General features: G+C 42.4%; 1 protein-coding gene across 1 annotated transcript; it reads right to left on the bottom strand.

Annotated features, from left to right (window-relative positions):
• Positions 1-272: 272 nt before the first annotated feature.
• Positions 273-24,502, bottom strand: gucy2g (guanylate cyclase 2g). Its single transcript, XM_061708106.1, has 22 exons — positions 24,164-24,502; positions 22,706-23,054; positions 22,520-22,629; positions 19,771-19,953; positions 19,505-19,649; positions 14,216-14,351; positions 14,004-14,107; positions 13,759-13,925; positions 13,532-13,672; positions 13,256-13,339; positions 12,888-12,992; positions 12,734-12,805; positions 12,308-12,476; positions 12,010-12,165; positions 11,609-11,786; positions 11,201-11,341; positions 10,614-10,806; positions 9,204-9,378; positions 8,742-8,840; positions 5,174-5,265; positions 4,959-5,066; positions 273-278 (listed from the first exon to the last, which is right to left on the bottom strand). Exons 1-22 carry the CDS (start codon positions 24,500-24,502, stop codon positions 273-275), a joined length of 3,252 nt encoding a protein of 1,083 aa, XP_061564090.1.
• Between the last annotated feature and the right edge of the window lie 256 nt (positions 24,503-24,758).

Raw genomic sequence — 24,758 nt, 5'->3', positions numbered from 1 at the left:
TTAAAGCTAGATCAGTTGATGTGGGACTGATCCCTGATTTTTATATTTTCATCAGTTATATTACGTTTCACTGCTATTATACACCTCGCACTTGTACTTGTGCATCTTGGGGAGCCATAGGAGGAACGGCTGCGGGTTCTCTCTGACGGTGTTGTTATTGTGCAGTTGTCGAGTGTAGCATGTGCAACTGCCTTCAGGGCAAATCAGGTTGTATTGAATTGAACTGAATAAAATGATCCAAGAAAAACTCCAAGAAAAAGTTTAAGACCAGGTCAGATCTGATAGGGGGGGACAGAACAGAACAGAAAGTTTCTTTATAAAAGAGGAAATAAAGCAAATACTTACTAAGCACATAATGGAGGCCTCTCAAAACAGATAGAGTAACAAAACTGAGACCAAAGACCTTAAAAACCCTGATATCCAAACCCATAAACTGTACCACCAATTAGAAACCCAGTCACTCGCCTACAAATTGATTTGAATCATGTTCTTGACCTTATATTCTTACTGTGACACAGAAATGTTCAGCACCGTTCCACCTCGGTGTGCTTTTACGGCCTTTTGTCTGTCTGGCAGATCGTCCAGAGTCCCATCCAGCTTTTCCTTAAAGAGCACCTCTTCGTTTCCCCGACGCGGGCTCTCTCTCTGTCTGCAAGCTGTTGCATTGTCCTTTGTGGAGGATTACACGCTCCAAGTATCTTTTTAACTGGAGATACACATGCTCTACTTTCAGTTTTACAGCAACTGAGTTACAAGAGCGATGGGAGTGTATAACCTCAGAATAACTGTTGACGGAGTGACAAGCGAGTGTGCAGATAAATAAAAAGTGATTAGACATGCCTGCCATTTCTGAATCAGATATAATGGTTGATATGGTCTTTTTTTTCTGTTGGAAACATTTAAACTCTACTGTCTGGGTTTGCTGGCTTATAAAATGCTTGTTTTTCTTGACTTATAAAGTTTTTTTGTTTGCTTTTGCCATATCGTCACATCAGTAATAACGTTTTTCATCTCTCATTTATTCAGTGTTGGTCCTTTGAACACATCAGATTCTCCAAAGAATTCTCCAAAGAATCTGATGAAAGAAAGCTGGATGACATTAATTACTTGATTGCTGATTAATTAGCTGATTAATTATACCTTTGTGGGTTGTTGCACGAGGAAACCCTTGAGTCAAATCATAGCTGGTAAAAAAGAAAAGAAAAGAAAAAAGCGATCTGTATTTTCATATTAGCACTAAATCTCATTGTCATAAGTGTGGAAGAGCTGATTGCAATTATACAAAAAAAACATGAATAATAAACAATTGAAAGGGTCTTTTTATTTCCATTTAACAAAAGATCCAAACACAATGTGATGAAATCAAAGGTTGAGGTTTTGTTTTATTTCTCCGACTCTTCTCATGACAGCTCGATAAACTTTTTAAATGCATCCGTGAGAAAACCGATGATGTAATTTCCTCCATGTTCATGCTTCTTTCCACAGCACAGGATTTTCTTCTAAATATTCACAGTTGTCATCGTTGACGTGGGGGGGAGTTTCAGACATGTTTTCTTTTGTGGGGATATCACAAAAACAGATAAGAAACACAATGAACGCAACATTGCAACACATTTTGTACAACATTAAGTGCTGTGATGGTGCTTGGACATGAAAATACAACTAATTACAACTAATTGTAAACTAATAACACAGCTACATTTGTAAAAACAGTCAGGATTATATGATTGGATATATAAACAGCAGATGTGGAGGAGAGTTTCACTGTAAGAGACCGCGACTTAGTTTAGCAATTAAAGCTTCATCTAGTTTATGTAACATCATTAAAATCATTATTAAAATAGGTATAAGGGCACATTAGGGCTGTTTATCATAGAGCAACAGCTCTAAAAAGCAATGTCAGTGAACAGAGTTCATCACTCAATTCAATTCAATTCAGTTTTATTTACATAGCCTCTATTACAACACAAGTTGTCTGTAGGATCTTCCCAGAGACCCAGAACATGACCCCGAGCAATTATTGATAAACAATGGCAGGTAAAAACTCCCCTTTAGGAGGGAAGAAACCGGGATCAGGACCTGGATTATAGGAGGGGCCCTCCTGCCGAAGGCCAGTTGGGCAGAGCAGGAAAAGAGAGATCAGACACTGGATACTCAAATGCAGTAAGTTAACAGGAAAAAATGAGGCAAGTAAAAAAGGAGGCAAAATAAATGCAACTTGAAACTCCATCATGCAAACATTTAAAGACAAGTTTCAGAAAAGGATCTGAGCTCAGTAAAAGTGGACATATTCATCTTTATTTTTCCAAAATCTGAACCATTTTTTGCAAACTTGTCACAGTGACATGACAAAAGCAGAGACACAAGACTGAAATCTATCTGTCTACTGTATTATTTGCAGGTTGCTCATCTAATTGTCTGAAAGACTCCAGCAGCAGCGTGTGTCCTGACAGGAATCAACAAAAGAGAGCATGTCCTGTCTCCTGTGTTAACCTCCCGCATTGGCTTCCCGTAAAATTTACAATCCAATTGCATATAAAAGTCCTAAATGGCCAAGTTCCTCATTATCTATGAGACCTGATGGCGCCTTATGTTCCTAATAGAGCCCTCTGCTGTCAGAGTGCAGGTTTACTCGTAGTTCCTAGAGGATCCAAATGTAGATTTGGAGGACACCACCTCCACCTTTAAAACCAAACTTAAAACGTTTCTGTTTAGTAAAGCCTATAGTTGTTGTTCAGTAAATCTCTAGTTAGTGTTAGTAAACCTCTAGTTCAGTGGTTCCCAACCTGGGGTCCGGGCCCCCCCTGGGGGGGCGCCAGAGATCTCTGGGGGGGCGCGAAACTTTGTCTGCTTTGAAATTATGCAGTTGTAAAAATTATATTTGCGAATGAGTCATTCATAAGACATTGTTAGGAATAATGTATGAATGTCTTGAATATTTTTTGTGTTTTTTATACACTGGTGACAAACACAGGAAATGATTTAATTCCTTATTATTATATCATTACTCAACATTTAATCTACTCCGACAGGTTGTTAAAGGAAAAATGTAAAAAATTTTGTTCTCATATTAAAAGAGATATTTTTATGTCCTTTTATGTCCTTTTGTGCGTATTTTATACATTGGTGACATGAAGTTATATGTATACAGAGTAAACGAGAAAAGAGAAATGTATCAAAAAAAACATAATTAATGTTAATTTTTTCAATTAAAGACTATTTTGGTGCTAGTATGTACGGGTCGGGGGGCCCGGCTGTTCTTAGACACAAGTAGGGGGGGCTCCAAGGAAAAAAGTTTGGGAACCACTGCTCTAGTTAGTGTTAGTAAACCTCTAGTTAGTGTTAGTAAACCTCTAGTTAGTGTGAGTAAACCTCTAGTTAGTGTCAGTAAACCTTTAGTTAGTGTGAGTAAACCTCTAGTTAGTGTTAGTAAACCTCTAGTTAGTGTTAGTAAACCTCTAGTTAGTGTGAGTAAACCTCTAGTTAGTGTTAGTAAACCTCTAGTTAGTGTGAGTAAACCTCTAGTTAGTGTTTAGTAAACCTCTAGTTAGTGTTTAGTAAACCTCTAGTTAGTGTTAGTAAACCTCTAATTAGTGTTAGTAAACCTCTAGTTAGTGTCAGTAAACCTCTAGTTAGTGTAACTCGTGCGTTAGGGTCAGTAGTCATAGTTGCAGCTACAGGACCAGACTAGAGCAGCTGGTCTGAAACAGAGCTTCATCCTAGATATGCTGCTATAGAGCTACGCTGCAGGGGGGACCAACATGATCCACTGAGCGGTGCCCATCATCCTTTTTCTCTCTCTTTTCTTTCTTCAGCTAAATCCACAATTAGAAGTATCTCATGAGCATAATTGCGCTCCATTGTTGTTGTATATTGTTGTGCTGGTCTGCCCCCTCTTTCTCTCTTTTGTTTGCAATGCTGCATCCTGACCTGCAGTCCCCTGTTCTGTTCTGACCATGTCAAGGTTTGACATTCCCCCCAGCTTTCCGTTTCTGTTTTGCCCCGCCTGTGTCCCATCTGCCCTGATTGTCTGCACCTGTGTCTCGTCATGTCTCGTTATCCCCTGTGTATATCTGGTCTTGTCATTCCCTTGTTCCCTGTCGGACCGTACTGTTTTGTTCCTCATGTTTCCTGCCACGTTCTTCCTCCTCCAAGTTTTTTGACCCCTTTAGTTTGTTTTGATCCTGCCATGCAGCGCTTTGTTTTTCCCCTTTTGTTAAATAAATCCTATTTTTTGCCAACTCCTGCCTCCCGCCTCCTGCTCTCCTGCGTTTGGGTCCACACCTTATCCCGAGACGTGACAGACCACCTCAGTGTCTACTCCGTACATCTGCTTATATAGTCATCCCTGTAGTCCACGAACTAACCAGGTATCAGTAATGTGTGCATAAAACTCTTAGTTCTCCTGCTCGCGGATAATTGATACCAATATATCTTGTCTTTTGTACCATTGATAATATATCTGTATCTATTCCTTCTGTCTGTCTGTTCTCTCTATTCCTGCTTTACCTAGCTGGCCTCTGGCAGGAGGGTGCCCCCTTATGATCCAGGTCCTGCTCAAAGGTTTCTTCCCTCCTAAAGGGGAGGTTTTCCTTGACACTCTTTGACTTAATGTTTTTCTCCCGCGAGGGGAGTCTTTACCTGACATTGTTTATGTTTATGTAATAATTGCTCGGGGGTCATGTTCTAGGTCTCTGGAAAGCACGATAACTTGTGTTGTAATAGATGCTATATAAATATAATTGAACTGACTACTGATAGTTCTCAGTTTCAGCATTTTATAAATTGTAATTACAGTATACATGATTTCAAACATTGCAGTTTTCTTTTTATTCACATTTGATTTTTATACATTTTACACAGTAATCTAGAACTGTCTCCATTTAGCAAAAATAATAGTTTCATTTCACAAAATAAGAACTGTGATATGAATGTTTTCCTTTTTCTTTCAGTTGTACCTCTTTCTGTACTTTGAGACCTTCATCTTGTGAGGAGCCGTGAGCGTTGACAGGTGGATTAAATCCGTTTTTCTTCAGCAGCCAGTAGGTCTTCTGGATCCCTTTACCCTGTCAGAGGACAAACTGCTTAAAACTTATCAAAAACATAAGCTCATTATTTTATTGTGAAAAACAAAATGATTGAAACTAACAGAAAGAAAAAACTGACAGGTCACCTTCATTTCAATCTCCCCTCTTTCTTCCATCTCAAAAGATCCGGCCTGGACAAGGATTTCTGCCGTGGGCTGGGATATATGGATCTTCAGGGCTGTACAGCACATGAAGAAATGCTTAATTCTATTTATTTATTAACTTTATGCACTTCTATAAACTTGAGGATTCCAACTCCTCCTTGAGCCTCCACCTTATCGTGGTGGAGGGGGGTTTGTGTGTTCCAAGGATCCTACGAGCTCAGATGTCCAGGGCTTTATGCCCCTGGTAGGGTCAGACCAACAGGTTCTAGGTGAGGACTCAGACGTAGCATGGCTCAAATAAAACCCTATGAAGATTAAAACAAAGGATTTTCCCTTCCCTGGTTGCAGGTGACCGGGGCCCCACCCTGGTTAGGTCTTCCTTCCTACAAAGACCATCAGAAGGCCTACGCAGCAGCCCTTAAAGAAGCCCGGTCCACCTATTATTCAAACATCATCAACAGCAGTCCAGGAAATTCAAAACAACTTTTTTCCACCATAAATCTTCTCCTAAACTCCAAAAACCAAACCCAGACAGAGTCCACAGCCGAACACTGCAACAGATTTCTTTCATTTTTCAAGGACAAGATCAACTCCATCCGGTCCCAGCTCGCAGGCTCCTCAGCACCATTTCTGCCACCTGCCTGCCCTCTACCTGCACCCTTCAGCACCTTTGTTCCTGTCACACAGCCCGAAATTGAGAGTCTCATCAAAACAATGAAACCCTCCACTTCCACTTTGGATCCCATTCCTACAGCACTCACCAAATCCAACCTGTCTGTTATAAGCCCTCTCATCACACAAATAATAAACCACTCGTTAAACTCCAGTCATGTCCCGCCGTCACTCAAGACTGCCATTATCAAGCCCCTTCTGAAAAAACCCACCCTCGAATGTCTTTCCAACTACCGGCCCATTTCCCATCTTCCATTTCTGTCCAAGGTGCTTGAAAAAGCTGTTGCCACACAATTACAGGAACATCTTCAACACCATTCACTATTTGAAACTTTCCAATCTGGTTTCCGTACTGCCCATAGTACAGAAACAGCATTATTGAGGGTAACCAATGACCTTCTCATCTCCGCCGACTCTGGATCCCCCTCCCTGCTCATCCTCCTCGACCTTTCAGCAGCCTTCGATACTGTTGACCACCACATCCTCCTAAACCGTCTGCACACCGACGTTGGTCTCCATCACTCCACACTGGACTGGTTCACCTCCTACCTTGGTAACAGGACAGAGTATGTCAGCTTGGCATTTTCCAAGTCCCAAACAGCCCCTGTTACGTGTGGTGTCCCCCAAGGATCTGTCCTAGGACCTCTCCTTTTTATCTTGTACATGCTGCCCCTGGGTCGTGTCATCAGCCGGCACGGAGTCTCGTTTCACTGCTATGCCGATGACACTCAGCTGTACCTCCGGACTGACCCCAACCTTCGTTCCACCCCAGTCCCCTCATCTTCACCTACTCAAGCCCTCTCTAACTGCCTGGGCGTGGATGAGTCACAACTTCCTCCAACTCAACAGTTCCAAAACCGAAGCCATACAAATTGGCACCCCTCACCAGGTCCAGTCATCACCCATAACCACCATCTCCTTCTCCGGTCAAGACATCCCCCTCTCCACCTCTGTTACAAACCTCGGTGTGAAGCTGGACCCACAACTCACCAGCATCTGTACAAAACCTGCTTCTTCCACATAAAGAACCTATCCAAACTCCGCCCCTTCCTCACTTTCCCTGATGCAGAAAAACTCGTCCACGCTCTTATCTCCTCCAGGCTTGACTACTGCAACAGCCTGCTCATCGGTATCCCCAACAAACACCTTCGGAAACTCCAACTCATTCAGAACTGTGCCGCCCGAACTCTGATGAGAACCTAAATACGACCATATCACCCCTATTCTCCAGAAACTCCACTGGCTTCCCATAACCGCAAGAATCCAATTCAAGATCGCCCTCATCACCCACCTCTGCATCTACAGCACTGCCCCTCAATACCTCAAAGACCTCCTGACCCCTCACTCATCCACCCGGAACCTCCGCTCACAAAAGACCAACCTCCTCTATCAGCCCTGCACACGACTCCACTCCATGGGAGACCGAGCTTTCTGCTCCGCTGCCCCCCACATCTGGAACTCCCTCCCTGAACACCTCCGTCAACCCCAGTCTGTGGACACCTTCAAAAAGGGGCTTAAAACTTTCCTGTTCAGGAAGGCTTTCCCTGGTCTTTCTTAGATGTTTTTTACTATTTTTATGCTTTTTTTACTTCTCGTCTTTTATGTGCCCTGACTTTCCCTTGTTTATGTAATGCACTATGAGATTATACATGAAAAGTGCTCTACAAATAAAATGTATTATTATTATTATTATTCTTTGCTTGTCCCACAGGGAGGAGACTCCAGGGAAGACCCAGGACACGCTGGAGGGACTATGTTTCTCGACTGGCATGATAGCGCCTTGGGATCCCCCCGAATGAGCTGGACAAAGTAGCTGAGGAGAGGAAAGTCTGGGCTTCCATGCTTAGGCTACTCACCCCGTAACCCGACCTCGGATAAGCGTAAGAAAATGGATGGATGGATGGATGGACGGACAGAAGATTCCAAATACTTCAGCTTTCAACTTATCCATCACAAAATATCTGTAGATGATAAAGTTTATATTTAGAGTATCCAGCCAATATCTGTCCCAATATTTCACTCCAAACTAAACACATGGACCTGCAGGTTGAGTTAGACAGGTAAGATTGATGATGTGGACCAAAGTAGGGCACTTCCAGTCCGACACCCCTGCAGCCCACAGCTGTCTCCCAAACTCGCTCTCCATTATGTGTTATTTAAAGAAGAAAACAGTAGAGACTTTCTCCACAGTTGCAACAGTTTTGCTCAAACATCTTTTTCAATAAAGTAATAATTGGGGGCAAGAATTGCACCACTTAACAGCAGTTATTGTCTCTTACATAATAATTTGTACTATTTTTTTGTACCGTGGAGAACAAGGGGTACAGATGACTGACCCCAAAGACTGCTGGCCTACGTTTTTTTCAGCGTGTTGCTGCCATCACTGTTAAGAAAAAAGAGAAAAATAAAAATATCTGAAGGTTCATCTATTGTGGAATCCATTTCCTCCTGCTTATCCAAATCTGGGTCACCGTGCCAACAGTCTGAGCAGAGTCATGGAGACCTCATTTCCCCAGTTTATCCTCCAACCCTCCCAGAGGACACTTAACGAGCAGAGACACAATCTCTCCAACTTGTCCTGGGTGCACCTCAGTCTTGTCCACATCAGGCCTCCGGGAGGCATCCAAAGACTTGAGTCATGCCAGTGTGCTCTTTTGATTCAGGGAAAAGCAGTTTCAGCATAACTGAGCTCATCACGTTTTTCCTGAAGCCAGATCTGATTTTAATCCTGCGTGTGTGTTTTGCATGATGCATGAACATTCTCGCGAGTAAACATTACGTGTCTATAATGTGCCAAATGCAGGTGTATGGTCCAGGTAGGATTGGAAGTTGTCAGCTGATGCTAATGATGGAGAGCAGTTGATCAGAGTTCACTCACGTAAACTGTTACTTTCCATACGAGAAGCCGTGTTCACCGTGTCACCAAAGAGGCAGTAGCGAGGCATGGTGGTGCCCACCACTCCAGCAACCACCGGACCTAGAGGAACCAACACTAGTGCCACTATTATATTATATAAAAAAGTATTTTATTGGGAATGACTTGAACTAACTGAAGCACTGGAGATAAGACGTTAAGACCAGAACCAGACATCCTTCATTGTGTTGTCACTTTTACCCAGTTAATTAAATTACAACATTTGAAACAAAGGCCACACTAACTGAAATGTTTGAACAAACCTGCCAAGCTCAGGATTTCTGATTCCATCTGGATATTTAAGATACAAATATCAAATGGTACACAAAAATATGTCCAGCCAAAATGATACTTAAGAACACTAAAAAAAGACCAAACAAAAAGTCAAAGCTTAGTTTAGTTGTGTCTATTGCAGCAGTGTAGTACCAGAGTGTACACCGATGCGAAGTCCAAGGCTCTTTGTTGGCATGTGAGGGATTTGGAAGACCTTAATGCCCCTCAGGAAATGTAGCGCCATCATGCTTATCTCCAAAGCGTGCTGGTCTCCGTTACTGATGGGCAGTCCACTGGCCACCATGTATGCATCGCCGATGGTTTCCACCTCAGAGACACAAAGATGGCAGTTTTGAGAAATATTCTATTAATTGTTGCAGATTTGTTTTATGTTGGGAATCCATGTTTTCAGTTTTCCATTTGCTCCTCCTTATTTGTCAAACTGTTTTTCCACATTGTGAATTATTCCTCGTTTTGGTTTGGTTTGGTTTGTTTGCTCCACACCTGTTTTTAATCTTGTGGAAAATTCTCAAAAGAGGCGTGGAGACATATGTTTTTGTTTTATTCCTGGTGGTTATCAGTCACAACTCTCTCAGTATTTATTTTCCCAAGCTGTGATTGCCTAACAAACTGAACTGGACTGTGGTGGAATTGTTATTACAAATTGCGATTATTATGCTAAAATCAAATGTCATGAGAGGATCAGAGCCAGCCCACAATCATAGACCGTAAATACAACCAATCATAGCAATCCAGTTCAGTAATATATATATATACTGTATATATATATATATATATATATATATATATATATATATATATATATATATATATATATATATATATATATATATATATATATATATATATAAATTAATAAATCATAATGAAAATGTCTATTGACATGATGTAAAGAACATTTACACATACTTGAGCCTCTATGATTTTGTTGAGTGTCAAAAGGGAATAATGAACAACATTATGACAAAACCTAGCCCCTATCAAACAATAATACGTTAATGAGTGAGAACGATCAGCTTGTCTCGTAAACCACCTTATATCACAAGAGGTGCATTTCATTGTGTCTTGTCCCATTTGCGGACATATCAAATTTATTGTGATATGCTGCCCCCATGTGGACAGAAGTAAGTTTGCTACATACCATGGCTTTAATAACTGCCTAACACGCATTCACGCAATCTTCTGTTGCATTTTAACAAAGTTTTCTCCTCTTTTTTTCCAGTAAACTGAGCTAATCTGATGTAGTTTTTTTACTATTAAGAAATAAAATCAATAGACATCAACAACATTTTGAATTCTATAACAACCCCACCCTAGTTACCAAACCATCACACAAAAATAAATCAATTTACACACTAAACAAACATATTACAATAATCGATCCCCCTAATTTATAATATTTTGGGTGGTGACAGGAGTATTTGGAGAAAGCATACGTGTACGCTAAAATCTTAAATTAAAAAAAAGATTTTAATCAAAACATACAGTCCTAATACTAAAACATTATCTGCAATAAAAAAGGCAAAATTCACTCCTCCTTACCTTATAGACGTCATACAACTTTATGATGTCATCAAACAAGCTGTAGAGGTCATTGAGGAACGTTACCACCTCCATCGCAGAGCTAACGGAGCACATGGCGGTGAAACCCACAATGTCTGAGAAAAAGATGGTCACCATTTCATAGCTCTGAGGCTCCACTGACTTCCCTGCCATCAGCTGATCTGCAATGTACCTACAACAAACCAATGAAACAAAGGAGTCCATCAGGGAGAATATACTACCCGAAATAAGCAAAAGATGGGATGATATAAAAATGCACCAAAAAAAGATGAGGTTTTTTTACTTTACGTTCACTTTATCATTGATGTGTTTTCAGTCACTCATTGTGAGTTCATTGTGAGTACACGTAGTGCAGACCAGTATTGTGTCTGTGCAGTTTGGGTCCTTCTCTTCTTGCATTTGTAAAGTCTGGTGGACATCCATGGAGAATGTTCCAAAATCTGGATGTACTTTTCTGCATTAATGCTACCATTGCACGAGCAGAAATTCACTTTGCAAAAGTCAAAGTGTAAATGTAAACATCACTTTTTCTTCTTTTTTTTAAATGAAGTATGTTTACACGGTACCTTGGTAGCATGCTGGAGAGAAGCTTGTCTGCTCGGGCTTTCTCCACCGTGAGCTGGGTGGTCCGCTCCTCCACCACCTCCTCCAGGTGGTTTGCGTACTTCTCCAACTTGTCCACCATATTATCCAGGATATTTGTATGGCTACAATTCAGAAATCCATTAAGACCTTAATTTTTGAATTTGTTCTTAAGTGGGATATTTTAAAAACAGATTTGAGTAACATTGGGAAGTAAGGCCACTTGCCAAAGAGTGGATGATTTATACCTTTAAAGTCGCGCATCCACTGTTTATACAATAACATATTTTTAATGTGTATTTTTCATTTAAAAAAATTGTATATTGAAGTATATTGGACAATATTTAAAGAGGTACAATGTGTAGAGGCAACGATGGATGGCATGCACTGACCTGTCTGGACTGAATTCCTTCATACACCTTCGTATCGATGCAAATGGTGGTCGGTGGTCAGGGTTTTCACTCCAGCAGGCCTTCAGCAACGCATTGACTTTCTCATCACACACCTGCTCAGACAGTGCTGGTCGAAGAGGTTCTCCTTGGATATGTGTCCTCAGCTGCATGATGACCTCTGGAGGGAACGTCCAAGGAGACCATTTTTAGATTATACTTTGCTTATTTTCTGTCGTGTTAGAGGCACTGCTGTGTCCGTCCCTCTGTCTGTCCACTCTGTTGGACTGGATAGACTTGACATGATCTTTGACTCTGAGTTTTGGAGTTTCCTGTAACAGCTCCAACAGCTAATGCCATGGAAATAAATAGGCGGGTAAAGAAGATGAATGTTATATTCGAACCTTTGGGGTCCAGATTGACGTCTTGATATGGACCAGCCTTAGAGTTGTACATGAGTTCCCACATTATGATTGCAAAGCTGTAGACGTCACCTTTGGGCGATCCTTTAAATGACCAATCGGTCTGTCTCAGAAACTCAGGCGCAGTCCAATACATCTCTGCGACAAAGTCAAATCAGCATATGTGTGTCGCCGTCAGCCTTAATTCTCTTTATATTAAAAATATACTTTTGGTATAAGAAAAAATAAATAAAACAGGAGACGTTTGATCAGTAGTGAAAACTGATTTCTGACCGCTCACCATCGTAACCTGGTTTTTCCTCTGGGTTGATCTCGTTGTTGGCTCCATATTTAAACTCCAACAGTCCAAAGCCAGAGAGTTTGACCTGAAGTCGACTATCCACCAAACATTTGCTCGGCTTCAGGTTTCCATGAAATTTCAGCTTGCTCTTGTGAATGAACTCCATTCCCTGAATCACAAACACATTAAATGCAGTAAAATCATGAAAAGTTAAAAGAGGATTTTTTTTTTCATATGTGAAATGACATTTTAGTTTTGTTTCTATAGCGTCATTATTTACATTATAAAAATTATGTAATGCATCTTATCAAAATTAAATGAATGCTTTTTGTCTGCCCCCCCTCCTTCACCTATTGAGATAATTGGCAAAACTTTACATTTCTGAGCAGGTTGTCTTAAAGATTCGCCCAAGTAACACACACTCACATTGACGATGTCGTATGCAAACGAGAGCTTGAACATCCCATCTAAATCAATATCAGAAGCTTTCAGAACATCCTGCAGGACAATAACAGAATGATAAAATGCCACCAACAAGGTAACTTCATGTAACAAAGTGCTGTAAATCCATTCAACTCACCTTCAGACTGCCTTTTTTGCAGTACTGGATGACCAAACAGACGTGTGGCGGCTCAACGCACACACCGAAGAACTGCACCAGGTTCTCATGTTTCATCTCTTTCATCTTTCTTAAACAGTTTAAGATTGTAAGGCACTTGTTGCAGCTTTTGATGCAATTTCTTACTAAGATTTCTTATTGGATACAAAAATATCTGAAACATTTTTAAGCTGAACCTTGAAACATGGTGAAAACCTATTTCAATCCATTGCATAAAACGTAGCTTACGGGAGTTACATTACTCAAAAAGTATTCGCAATTAAATCCAACCCCCACAATAAGTAAAATGAAAAAGCGTGTTTGACGTATAAGAGGACAAAGAAGTTTACCACATTGAACTCTGCAATGATCGAAGGTTTCTGGAGGTTGCAGCTTATGTGGTTCTTGATGTACTTGATGGCCACTTGATTCCCCTGTAATGAAGTTTGGCGTAAAACAACATGGTGCTAACATTTAGCATCAGAAACAACAGCAGAAGCACAACTTCATATCTTCCTACCGTAGTGAAGTTCTTTTCAATCTAAAATACTTTTCTCTACTTTTTGCTTAAATATGTTATGCAAAAGCTAAATGGGTCGACCATGAACCCAGAAGAATACCTTTACCTGGTAGAGACCTATGGTGGTGAAGATGTGCTCTTTGCCCATCTTGTCTCTCAGATCCAAGCTATTGGTGGAAAGACTGGTGTGGCAGCTGCCACTCCCACTCTGGCTACCTGCTAAGCTTTGAGACAAACCATGGTGTCCCTGAAGGAGAAACAAAGTGCTGCATTTATGCTAATCAGGAGTGCTCCTGCACTTTTGATCCCTTAACATATTTCAAATACTCGTACAGAGGGCTCCCTGATGATGACAATGTTGCTGAAGTTGATCATCCACCAGCAGGAGTCATCCAGTCTCGTCTGGAGTTTGAGCTTCTGCTTCATTAAGAGCCCGATACCCAAAACCGCCACCACTCCGATGACGGGGAAGGTCACGAGCACGGCCAACAGCACAACATCTGTGTGGGAACAGTAAATGATCAAGGCTAGTAGTTAAAAGTGAGATGTAGGGATTCCCTGGTAAAGTCCTGTTTTACCGTTAGTCAGCCATTCACAGAGTTCACTGTTGAAGCCACAATCTGGCATATCAGAGGGGGGGGCTCCTTTTGGCCAAACAACAGAGGTAAACTTAGATGTTGGTCTGAAAGTGCACATTTTTAGGAGAGCATCTGTTATTCTATGACCGGAAGCTAATTTTTAAATATTACACGAGAACACTAAAATAAATAAATAAAATGTTATTGCTTACCTGACATTTTTGGTTTGACTTTCATAATTGAGGATGGGTACAAACTTGATGTTGTCTCCTATACGCTGAAGGTCATAAATGGAGTAATCCAGATTTCTCTCCCCTTCTTCATCAAAGTGAACTAGTCCAGAGGCTCCTGAAAATGATCAACCGTCCTTCCATTAAGTCCATCCATGAAAATGTCTTTAGAGCAGACATGTCAGACTCAAGGCCTGTGGACCAAATCTGTCCCGCCACCTCATTTTATAAGCCCACAAGAACATGCAAAGATAATTATGTGTTTACAATACCATTCTGAACTGTTGATGGTGGGCAGCTATTCTGGCCATTTCAAGGCTGCTTGGCCTGTGTGATGGATGTCGGGCTAGCAACACTCAGAAGTTATGTGAGCAAAATTGTAAACTGGATTTGATTATTGAAGACAATCGTGGGCTTGCTGTGGTTTTTGAGCTCATTGGCGGGATGGAAAAGACCTTGGAGAAGTTGCAAGCTCGGCTTGGCAGAAATTGACCTCAAATTCGACTTTTTGGAGATCGACTTTAAGGCAGAAGGAAAATTACTGGAGTCGGCCTGACCCAAAACAAATGTTGCTATCTGAATTGGCTCCCATGTTGCCGGCCTTGGAAGGCTGGCTATCTCAATCTCTCCTGGATGTTATGCTCAAAAGATGCTCTGCCCTCACTACCCCTTCTCTTTACCCCCCATGACACCTCTCGAGCTGAATCAGAACTACCATCATAACATATATTCCTCCAGCCGCTAATGCTAAGCTTGCAATGAAGGAACTGCATGCAGCCATTAGCAAACAACAAACTGCACAGAGGCTGCATTTAGTGCCTCCCAAATGTTATCATTCTCCTGCCACACAAGAGGGGACAAAACTCTGGTCCATGTCTACACTAATGGCCCTTTTCGACTAGTACCTACTCTGCGTGCTTCTACTCGCCATGCCCCCGTCTTGCGCTTCTCCACTACGGGCCAAGACGGGTAGAGGCATGCCGAGTAGATACTTTTTCTGTACCTATTCTGCCGAGGTTCTAAGCGTGCTGAGTCGGCCCTGTATCTGACGTCATCACAATACACGCCACTGATTGGTCTGGGGGCGGGGCCGTCAGACGTTTGAATCAGGAAGCAGGGAGTCAGTGCGAGAGCAGCCCGCGGCTTCCTCATTTTATCTGACAGGCAATGGCAGCGCAAAATTCTGTTTCGTGATCCAACTCTGAGGTGCAGATGTTCATAAACCTGGTGGCTGAGGAGAGAATTAAAAAGGGATGTAGACGGGCGATAAGGAACGACCAGATCTACCAGGTGCTCGGTCACTTCTCAGCCGCTCGCGGCTCTCAGCTGAAGGCTGATTCATGGTTCTGCGTTACACCAACGCAGAGCCTACGGCGTAGGGTACGGCGTAGGGTACGGCATAGGCTACGCCGTCGATTTAACGCGGAACCATAATTCAGGCTTTATTTCTCATCAGCGCCGACGAACAGAATAAAGAAAAAAAAACGTCGCCGCTTGAAGCTTCTTTCACTCTCATTTTTTAACTTGATATCGAACACAAGCCACAGACCCAGCAGTACATATATCATCTCCTCCAGGTTCTACATCTTTAGTGTTGTTGTCTTCTCTGTTTAGATCACACAATCAAATACGTCACAGCAGCTTCGCTCCAACCCGCCCACTTCTCACGTGGGTGTCGAAAAACAAACGAGGAGGACAAAGCGGGTGGAGGCGGTACGAAGCGTGACGAGGCGTCTCGAGTCAGGGCGCGCTGAGTAGGTACTAGTCGAAAAGGGCCATAACATTGTGGGAGCCTACAGCGACAACCCTCCCCCACCCCGGGCACCTTTCTTTGTTCCTCACCCCCAAGTACACACCATTCATAAGCCACATGAAGCCATCTGTGAAGACATCATCGTGTGGCCAGCGGGGGTAGACTCTACACTCCAGGAAAAGTTTAAAGACACCGTGCGTTTGCCTCTCAGGCTATCTGTAGGTCATCACACAAACATTGACTCAAACACTCAGTCGGTACTGGAACACATCAACACCACAATTAACAGTGTTACTGCAGAGAAACAGACCACCACGTACCCGAATCAGAAGCCATGTCTCAATAAGGAGGTGCGACTTCTGCTAAAGGCACGTAACAATACCTTCAGATCAGGTGATGCACCAGCTTAGAGTACGTCCAGGGCTGACCTGAAGAGGGGCATCAACAAGGCCAAGCACAACTATAAGCTGAAGGTTGAGGGAACACGAATCTGAGCTCAGACACATGTGGCAGGGCATTTGGGCCATCTCTGACTAAGCCCAGCAATTCCACACCTACTGCACCTCCCTCAATGCACTGAATGACTTAATACGCCCATTTGGCAAGGACAATAAGGAAAAGGCTACCAAAGCTGAACTCACTGAGAACCACTTGATTCTCACACTTTCCCCTTCAGATGTACATAACACATTGAACCAGATTGATGCACGTAAGGTTGTTGGCCCTGATTGGCATCCCTGGACGAGTGCTCAGAGCTGGTTCTGAGCAGCTTGCAGGGATCTTTAAAGGCATTTTCAACCTGTCCCTTGCCCAAGCAGTAGTCCCAGCGTGCTTCAAGACCACCTCCATAGTACCGTTGCCGAAACACTCCTCTCCGACCTGATTGAATGACTGCTGCCCTGTAGCACTGACATCCATTGTTATGAAGTGCTTTGAGCGGCTGGTCCTGACACATCTCAAGGCGCGCCTGCCCCCAAAACTGGACTCACACCAATTTGCATACCAGAGCAACAGAAGCACAGAGGATGCTATATCAACAGCGCTTTATTGTGTACTCTCCCACCTGGAGAACAAGAACACTTATGCTAGAATGCTGTTTGTTTACTTCAGCTCAGCATTCAACACAGTTATTCCCTCCAAGCTAATCACTAAACTTGGTGACCTTGGAATTAACACCTCTCTCTGCAACAGGATCATAGACCAACAGACATCAGCATGTTGGGTCAGATCAGAACTCCTCCACCACCATCATACTGGTGCACCACATGGCTGTGTCCTAAGCCCATTCCTCTACTCCCTCTTCACCCATGACTGCAGGCCTATAGATGGATCCAACTCCATCATAAGGTTTGCAGACAACACCATAGTGATTGGACTCATCAGAGATAATGATGACCCAAACTACAGGGCAGAGGTGGAGCACTTAGTTACATGGTGCGCTGACAATAGCTCCTTAATATATCGCTAACTTCAGAAAGGAGAGGAGAGAGACGTATGACTGCATCCATATCAATGGGCAGCTGTTGAACATGTCTCCAGCTTCAAGTTTCTTGGGATCCACATCTCAGACAACCTGTCCTGGACTATCAACACCTCTAGATTTATTAAGAAGGCCCATCAGTGTCTCTTCTTTTTGAACCAAATGAAGAAAATCCATCTATCTCCCTACATCCTGGGTAATTTTTTCCTGTTGTGCGATTGACAGCATCCTTACCAACTGCATCACAGTCTGGCCCAATGCAATACAAGGACTATAATCCCCGCCATTGAGGATGTCCAGTGTCTATGACGGGCACATAGCATTCTCAGGGACTCCTCTCACCGTACTCACAGTCTGTTCCAGCTTCTACCCACTGGAAGGCATTACTGGAACCTTCAGTCCAAAACCAGCATGTTCAGGAACAGCTTCTTTCCCTCAGCTGTCTCTCTACTGAACTCTGTCCCTCGCTGAACCTCTTGTCCCCCTTAACCCCCACCACCACACTACTTCTTCCTCATGGATAACTCCATTTACAAGGACTATTTATTTATCACTCACTTGATCATTGCACATCTATACAAATCTGTATGTACACAAACATTTAGTTTATCTGTATATATAGTTTATACTAAATCTATAAAGTCTACATATTGCTCATACGACATCTTATATTAGCCACCTGTATATCAATAGAGTACATATCTACTCTTGACTGTAATTACCGTTTATTCTGTACATACTGCACTTGCTACTTTGGCACTTCTGATTAAATGCCAAACTGCATTTCATTACTCTGTATTTTACATGTGTAATGACAATAAAGTTGAATCTAATCTAATCTAATCAATACCAAGGCCAGCTGATAACACTTCATCGCTATCAAGAACTATGGCAGAGTAAATGAATCTGGGGCAGAGTTCACAGACTTACTTACTCACACAAAAATGCACACACACACACATGCACACAAAACTATAAACACACCCCGTGTAAATCACCACCTCCTCTGACTTCCTTCCAATTATCTCCCCACTACGGCAACCTAGGTTAGATGCACATATGCACATATGCTAGTCTCTGGAATTTCTCGGTATGATGTTGTTTGTATGTTGTTTTTTGTGTTGAGGTATTTTTTTGTTCGTTTGTTTCCCTCATCTTTCCTAGTGTTATCTCTTTCTTACCTAATGAAAGGGCGGCATTGACCCATGGCTGCAGTCTCAGGCACTTGTCTACCCATGTCTTACGTTGTTTAGTTAGTTTAATTCAGATTTCTTGTTCTCTTTGGATGGGCTGTGCTGAAAGGTGTATTCTGTTGTGCCGGGACGCTGGCTCAATCAAGCAAAGAATCTTTAATCTGGAATCTTAAATCTTGAATCTAATTAAATGTGTGTGTTGAAGCTATAGTGCATTTGATTTAGTACTCCACTTATATTACGCTGATTACAAACAGTTAAAAAAGACAAGAAATGTCCAATTTTAATTATTATCCAATTCCATTTCTTTTCCTTGATGTGACCTTGTATCTATCAAGAGTTTGCTCCCAGATTTGCATGTTTAATGCTGATAACAGAGGATGCATAGTAGATCCTCTACCTTCAAGCTTATCATGGTCCTGACCTGAAGAATTATGGTGTTTGTCAGGTTCTTCATATGGCTCTTAAATTCTATTTAAATCATATTTACTCCCATCATTGTAAACATTTTTAATACCAAAACAAGAAAAGCAATGTGTCGTGTTGAGTTTGTGACTGCTGTGCACAACAGAACTCCAGGATAGGAGTATTATCATGGCTGGCCCCCAGCAGGAGGGTCCCCCCTTGTGATCCAGGTCCAGGTTTCTTCCCTCCTAAAGGGGACACTTTTCTTGCCACTGTTTGGCTTAAGGTTTTTCTCCCACTAGGGGAGTTTTTACCTGCCATTGTTTATGTTATATTTATGTAATAATGTCTCTGGAAAGAGCCTAGACACAACTTCCGTTGTAATAGACGCTATATAAATAAAATTGAATTGATTTGAAATTAATATTAAAGCACTTTACCATGAAATCGAATGTTGGTCTTGTTTTTCAGGCTCTGAAGAAGCTGCTGGCCATCGTGAGGATCTTTGCCACCTTTCAGAACTTCCTTCAGTCCCATCGCGTAAAGAAGCACCGCATCATGCAGGTAGGCCGAATAGGGGCTCACCTGGCATTTGCAGGGACAGGAGAATCGATGTGAAACGAAACAAAATTTAAATATTTAACCAATTTTCCATTAATGCCTTTATAACATTTGAGTTTCTTTTTTGTCATTAATTTTCATTCACCTCGCTTTCAGATGTAAGGTTGGTCTGAAAAGGATGTGTTTTTAGCCTTTTTAGAACTCGCTTGAAGAAGTCATAGTACTCGTATCCTTCGTAGGATTTCTGGCCAATGATGAAGGTCATGTCAAACGCTCTCATGGCAGCTTGGTCAGTCTTATTGTTCAAGGTACGTTTCCACAAGTTATCCTGTTTAGGAAAACAAGATCTGGATTATACACGAGGGAGCTTGCACTTTCCAATCGTTTCCTTTGTGGTTTCTGAAAACCTTAAAGCTTCTCTAACTTAGTTTCATGGAGAACATAATTTCTTGACAATTTAAGCAGACAGAGACAGGTTACACCTACAACTTTAATGGTAATCTGTTCTTTTGTCTTATGGTCATCGATGTTTTACTAAAAAAGTAATCTGTTTTGAAAATATGATTGCACCAGGTCTGAAAGGGGGACGGAAGTTGTGTTCAGTTGCAGTCATAGAGAGCCAGCTTTTATGATATTCTCAGACAATTCATGTACTTGGCACTAGCTTAAAGACCTTGCTGGAAACTCTTGATATAATCAACAACAGTGTAATGCCAGCTGCCATATTAGTGGGTGGCTGCTAGAAATGTGAAACTGGTTTTGTCTGAACTTTGTTTTTTCTAGTTGTTACTAAAACAACACAAACTATTGCTGTAAATCAGGCTGAGAAACATGATCATGGCACATGTGCTTGCATCTGCATCCAAGTTTAGTTGCCATCCCTCTGAAGGGGAAAATTACTCTTTTTCTTTTTTTAATTAAATTGTCTCCTAAAAATAGTCCAGCATTATTGAGTCCCTCCTGAGCCAGACTGCAGTGAAACTTAAGAGGCACACAAGTTTCTGTCAGACTGCAGGAACTTCTTCATATTTCTCAGGACTATTGGAAGACTGCCTGATGCAGTAAACAGGACCAAATTAAGAGTGTTGAACAATCAGCAGGGTACTGTATAACCCATACTTGGAGGTTACATCCAGCCCACCTGATGCACTGTTGTCCTAAATGAGCACTAGCGTGGTGAGGCTAACACCCAAGCTAATACTTATAATAGACACTCGCTGTGCTGGGCCTAACTGGGCCTAACTGGTGAACTGAGTCTGAGAGAAAGCTTTATCATCTATTAGTTTGGTTACCAGCTGCCAATCTGGCAGGTATCCCATTTTACTTTATTGAGCGGGAGTCAGTTTCCAGTTCCATCTTATCACCGGTGATATAAGCTGCTTCAATAGGGATGCTGCCTGAAGCTCTGGCTTAAAGTTATTCTATGCAGTCTTCCTAGAGCTAGCAAGATTTGAAAGTGGCGCTTCCTCTAAGCCCCGCCCCCCCCGCCCCCACCCACGAGCGCTCCGTCCAAAGCCTCGCCCCCACAAACACGATCGCGCATAGGATTATTAAACATTTTGGACAGCACATTTACAGCAAAATTACCCCATGTCTCATTCACCTGTAAGCGAGGCCGGTTTTAGGGGGGGCTGTGCCCACCCAAACGTGCCCACCGGCGTCTCCATCCCGGAGAGCGTCGATGAACGGCACAGCAGCGCGCTGCGGTGCTGCAGGCTCTAAAGCCACGGCTACGCCGTAGGGTACGGCGTCTACGCCGTAGGCTACGACGTAGCTGCGGCAACAAGCAGCGCGCTGCCGTGCCGTTCACCGGCGCTCTCCGCTCTCACCGTGAGACGACCTACATCCCCACGGACCCCATACAGCTTCCGAGCCGGAGCGGCTGCGGCTTTTCACGGCTGCGGCTGTTCACATGTCCCCGCGGGCTGCTGCTGCTGCTGCTGCTGCAGGAGCTGCTGGGCAGAGAGGAGCAGCCTCTGCAGCAGCAGCAGCGGACTAACGGCTCCCGCTCCCCGGTCACACACAGCGGAGACCGAGCTGCTCTGGAAATAACTACATAATATCTATAATATACTGGGGTCCGTGGCAGAAGGGAGGGAGGGAGGGGGTTACACTGGGACACTGTGAGCCCAGGAAGACCCGTGCGATGTGGACACGGGGCGGCTGGAAGCGAGTGCGCGCATGGGACAGGGCGGGGGGACGTGGTTTAAAATGAAGGCATCTGATTGGTTCTTTCCCTTCCTGGACCTGGACCAATCCGTATCATTCGGACCGAATGGGGGGGGCTTAGAGGTGCCATTTTCAAAATGCTTGCTAGCTCAGGGAGGATCAAGGAGAATACCTTTAAGGCCTTTGCCAAATGCTTGAAAGTCTTAAAGTGTTTCTCAAAATCAAGTTTTGATTTGGACTTGGTAGCTTACTTGGCAAGTTGATTTAGGACACAGAGTGGACATCATTACTTCTTCTTGTCCTCTCTAAAAGCATTCTGGGATAGGAAGCCATCTTCACAAGTCTTCACTTTGATGCATCGTAAATGATTAGCTACTGAAGGGCTAATGAAGGTTTAATAAAACATCTCTTGCGCTTTAAGTTCTTTAAGCGATTTTTGGCGTGAAATATTTTTCTGACTTAAATCGCTACCAAATCATAGACTCCAGTATAACATAATTCTGTCACTTTGTTGGTGCTGCCTTCATCGAAAAGTGTGTAATTCAGGGAGCCGTTCAAACTTCATTGACACTGTGAACTCACAGTATGACGCAGAGCACAGATATTCCCCCCGACTCTCATGATCATCAGTCTGAGCCCTCTCTTTTGCGATACCAGCCTGCTATCCACCTACATACCTGTGTAAATGCTGAAGTATATGTACTACTCACCACGCCTTCACTGACCTCAAAATGCTGTACCAGGAGAAAGACGTAGTTGCCGTTCATCAGACCCTGGCGCTCGGCCTCCAACAGCAGACCCAAGCAGTCCTCTTTGTTCGTCAGGACCACAATTACTGCAGGTTGAACATCAGTCACAGATGAGAAACAAAAGCGTGGTTCATTCAGACAGACCAGAAACAATTCTGTTACCTCTGGCGACTGTGGAGATGTGCTTGACATTTTGCTGGACTAGCTGAGGATTGCTGGTGTCGAACTTCACCTCTGCCATCAGCTTGAATTTCTCTCTCAGCGCAGTCTCAACCGTTTTCCACAAAGCATCAACCTTGTCCCAAGTGTTAGTGTCCAGTCCCCCTCCGATCATCGCCACGTGGCTCCACCCGAAGAATTCCAAGGTCTTCACCAGGACTTCAGCGCTTCTTTTCAGAGGGGGCATGATTTTGATGTAGGAATCGTAGATGTCCCTGTTGTCCATTTTGGAGGACTGTCCCACATAGGCAAACATCGGGATGTGCCAAGTGGATGCAATTAGGCCAGTTACCTGGGAACATTTAGAAATGTGAGCTAAAGCAGCCGTGTTAAGTGGATCAAAGTAAAGTTTAAAAGCAGAAATTTACCGGATTATTATGGGATATTTGAAGTCTATGTAACTGTTGTCACCATGAATAATTTTGCAGCTCTCTTACAATTTCATAAAACTACAATGGCATACGTTTTTTAAATTTGTTTTTACTTGCAGCTGTGCACTATTTTTATTTTCTATAGCTATATTTGATTTTACACCACTTGTATCAAGTAGCAATCTTAGCGATTAAGGATTCATGCTATGTGGTTTAGACGGATAGAAGCTGGACTTGTTTTTCTAAATGGTTCACCTCTTATCTGAAGCATACTGTAGTATTCAAGCTTTTTAGCGTCAAAAGTAAAAGTAACAGGGTTAAAAAAAAACTAAAAAAAACCATCCTGCTTTCACCTCAGAGTTTGTCTTCTGAGGGAAACTATTGTTGTCCGTTATTCTGGACATCACTCTTTCACTCTCAATATTAAATCTGTGACTGATGCATTTTTAATTCTGTAATTTCTTTGGTTGCAGACACATGCTGGTCATTAATATAATTATTTTTTTTTTTTAGGATAAGGGACATGATGAAAACATGATTTTGATTGATGCAGACTCCTCACATATTGTCACTATGTCACATTAACACCAAACCACTTTGGTGCTATATTCTATTATATTAAATCTAATACCAAATTATATTTCTATATTAATAAATTAATTAAAAATCAAATCAAATTGTTGTTCACAAAACCATTTTATTTAAAGTAATTAACTGATGATATGTGGTTAAAAAAACTCATATTTTCAGTCATATAGCTCACTAATTTTCTTTAAATTGTCCTACTTTAACAGAGAATTTGACAGAAAAGTTTCTTTATCTTCAAAAATGCCGCAATGAAGCAACAAATTTGACATAAGTGTTAATTTTATTAAAAAGTTGAATTACTTTGATGCATAATTATAGCATCTAAGTTATTCCTGAATTCAATACTGCGTTCTGTTAACACCATAATCCTACCTCCGCCCAGGCGACCCTGAGTTGGAGTAGGTGGGTATGGATAACAGATGGATGGATAGGTGGATCATACCTCGGCTTCTTCAGGACACGCAGGACCAAAAACAGCCGTCACATTTTGTCTCCACACCTGGTGGATGAACGCCGCCAGAGACTCTTTGGCATCACAGGCGGTGTCCGTGTACACAACATCCAGACTGTAGCTCCCCAGCAGGGAGGGACTGCTGTTCACCTTATCCACAGCTATCTGTATGGCCGAGCCCAGCCGCCGGGCACTGAAGGGGTAGGACATGTCCCAGGGAGCCTGGAAGGCAATGAGCAGCTTGTGAGCTTCAGACCCATGGCTGCTCTTATTACTGACACCTGCAGCTGTGAACACAAATGAGAGTTGAAGCATTAATTTGCAGCTCATGCTGGACCAATACATCATCCCTGACATCACTCTCATCTTATTAGTTGTTTGATGTTCCAGGGCTTAAATACTCCATAGTGAAGTTAGGGAGGAGAAAATGTAAATCTACATGGCTGAATGGGAGGTGCAGGTCTATGCTTTTCATTGTGATTCATTGTTGAAATTATATTTGTATAGTGTTTTTTATTAAAAACCACTATATGCACAGGTAGGCCCTTTAATGTCTGGATGCTTAAACCTTTTTTTTCCTTCATAT

This window comes from Cololabis saira, chromosome 19, assembly GCF_033807715.1.
Source record: "Cololabis saira isolate AMF1-May2022 chromosome 19, fColSai1.1, whole genome shotgun sequence".
Taxonomy (NCBI): domain Eukaryota; kingdom Metazoa; phylum Chordata; class Actinopteri; order Beloniformes; family Belonidae; genus Cololabis; species Cololabis saira.
Note: the sequence above shows the minus strand (reverse complement) of the source record. Positions and strands in the feature narration are given on the sequence as shown.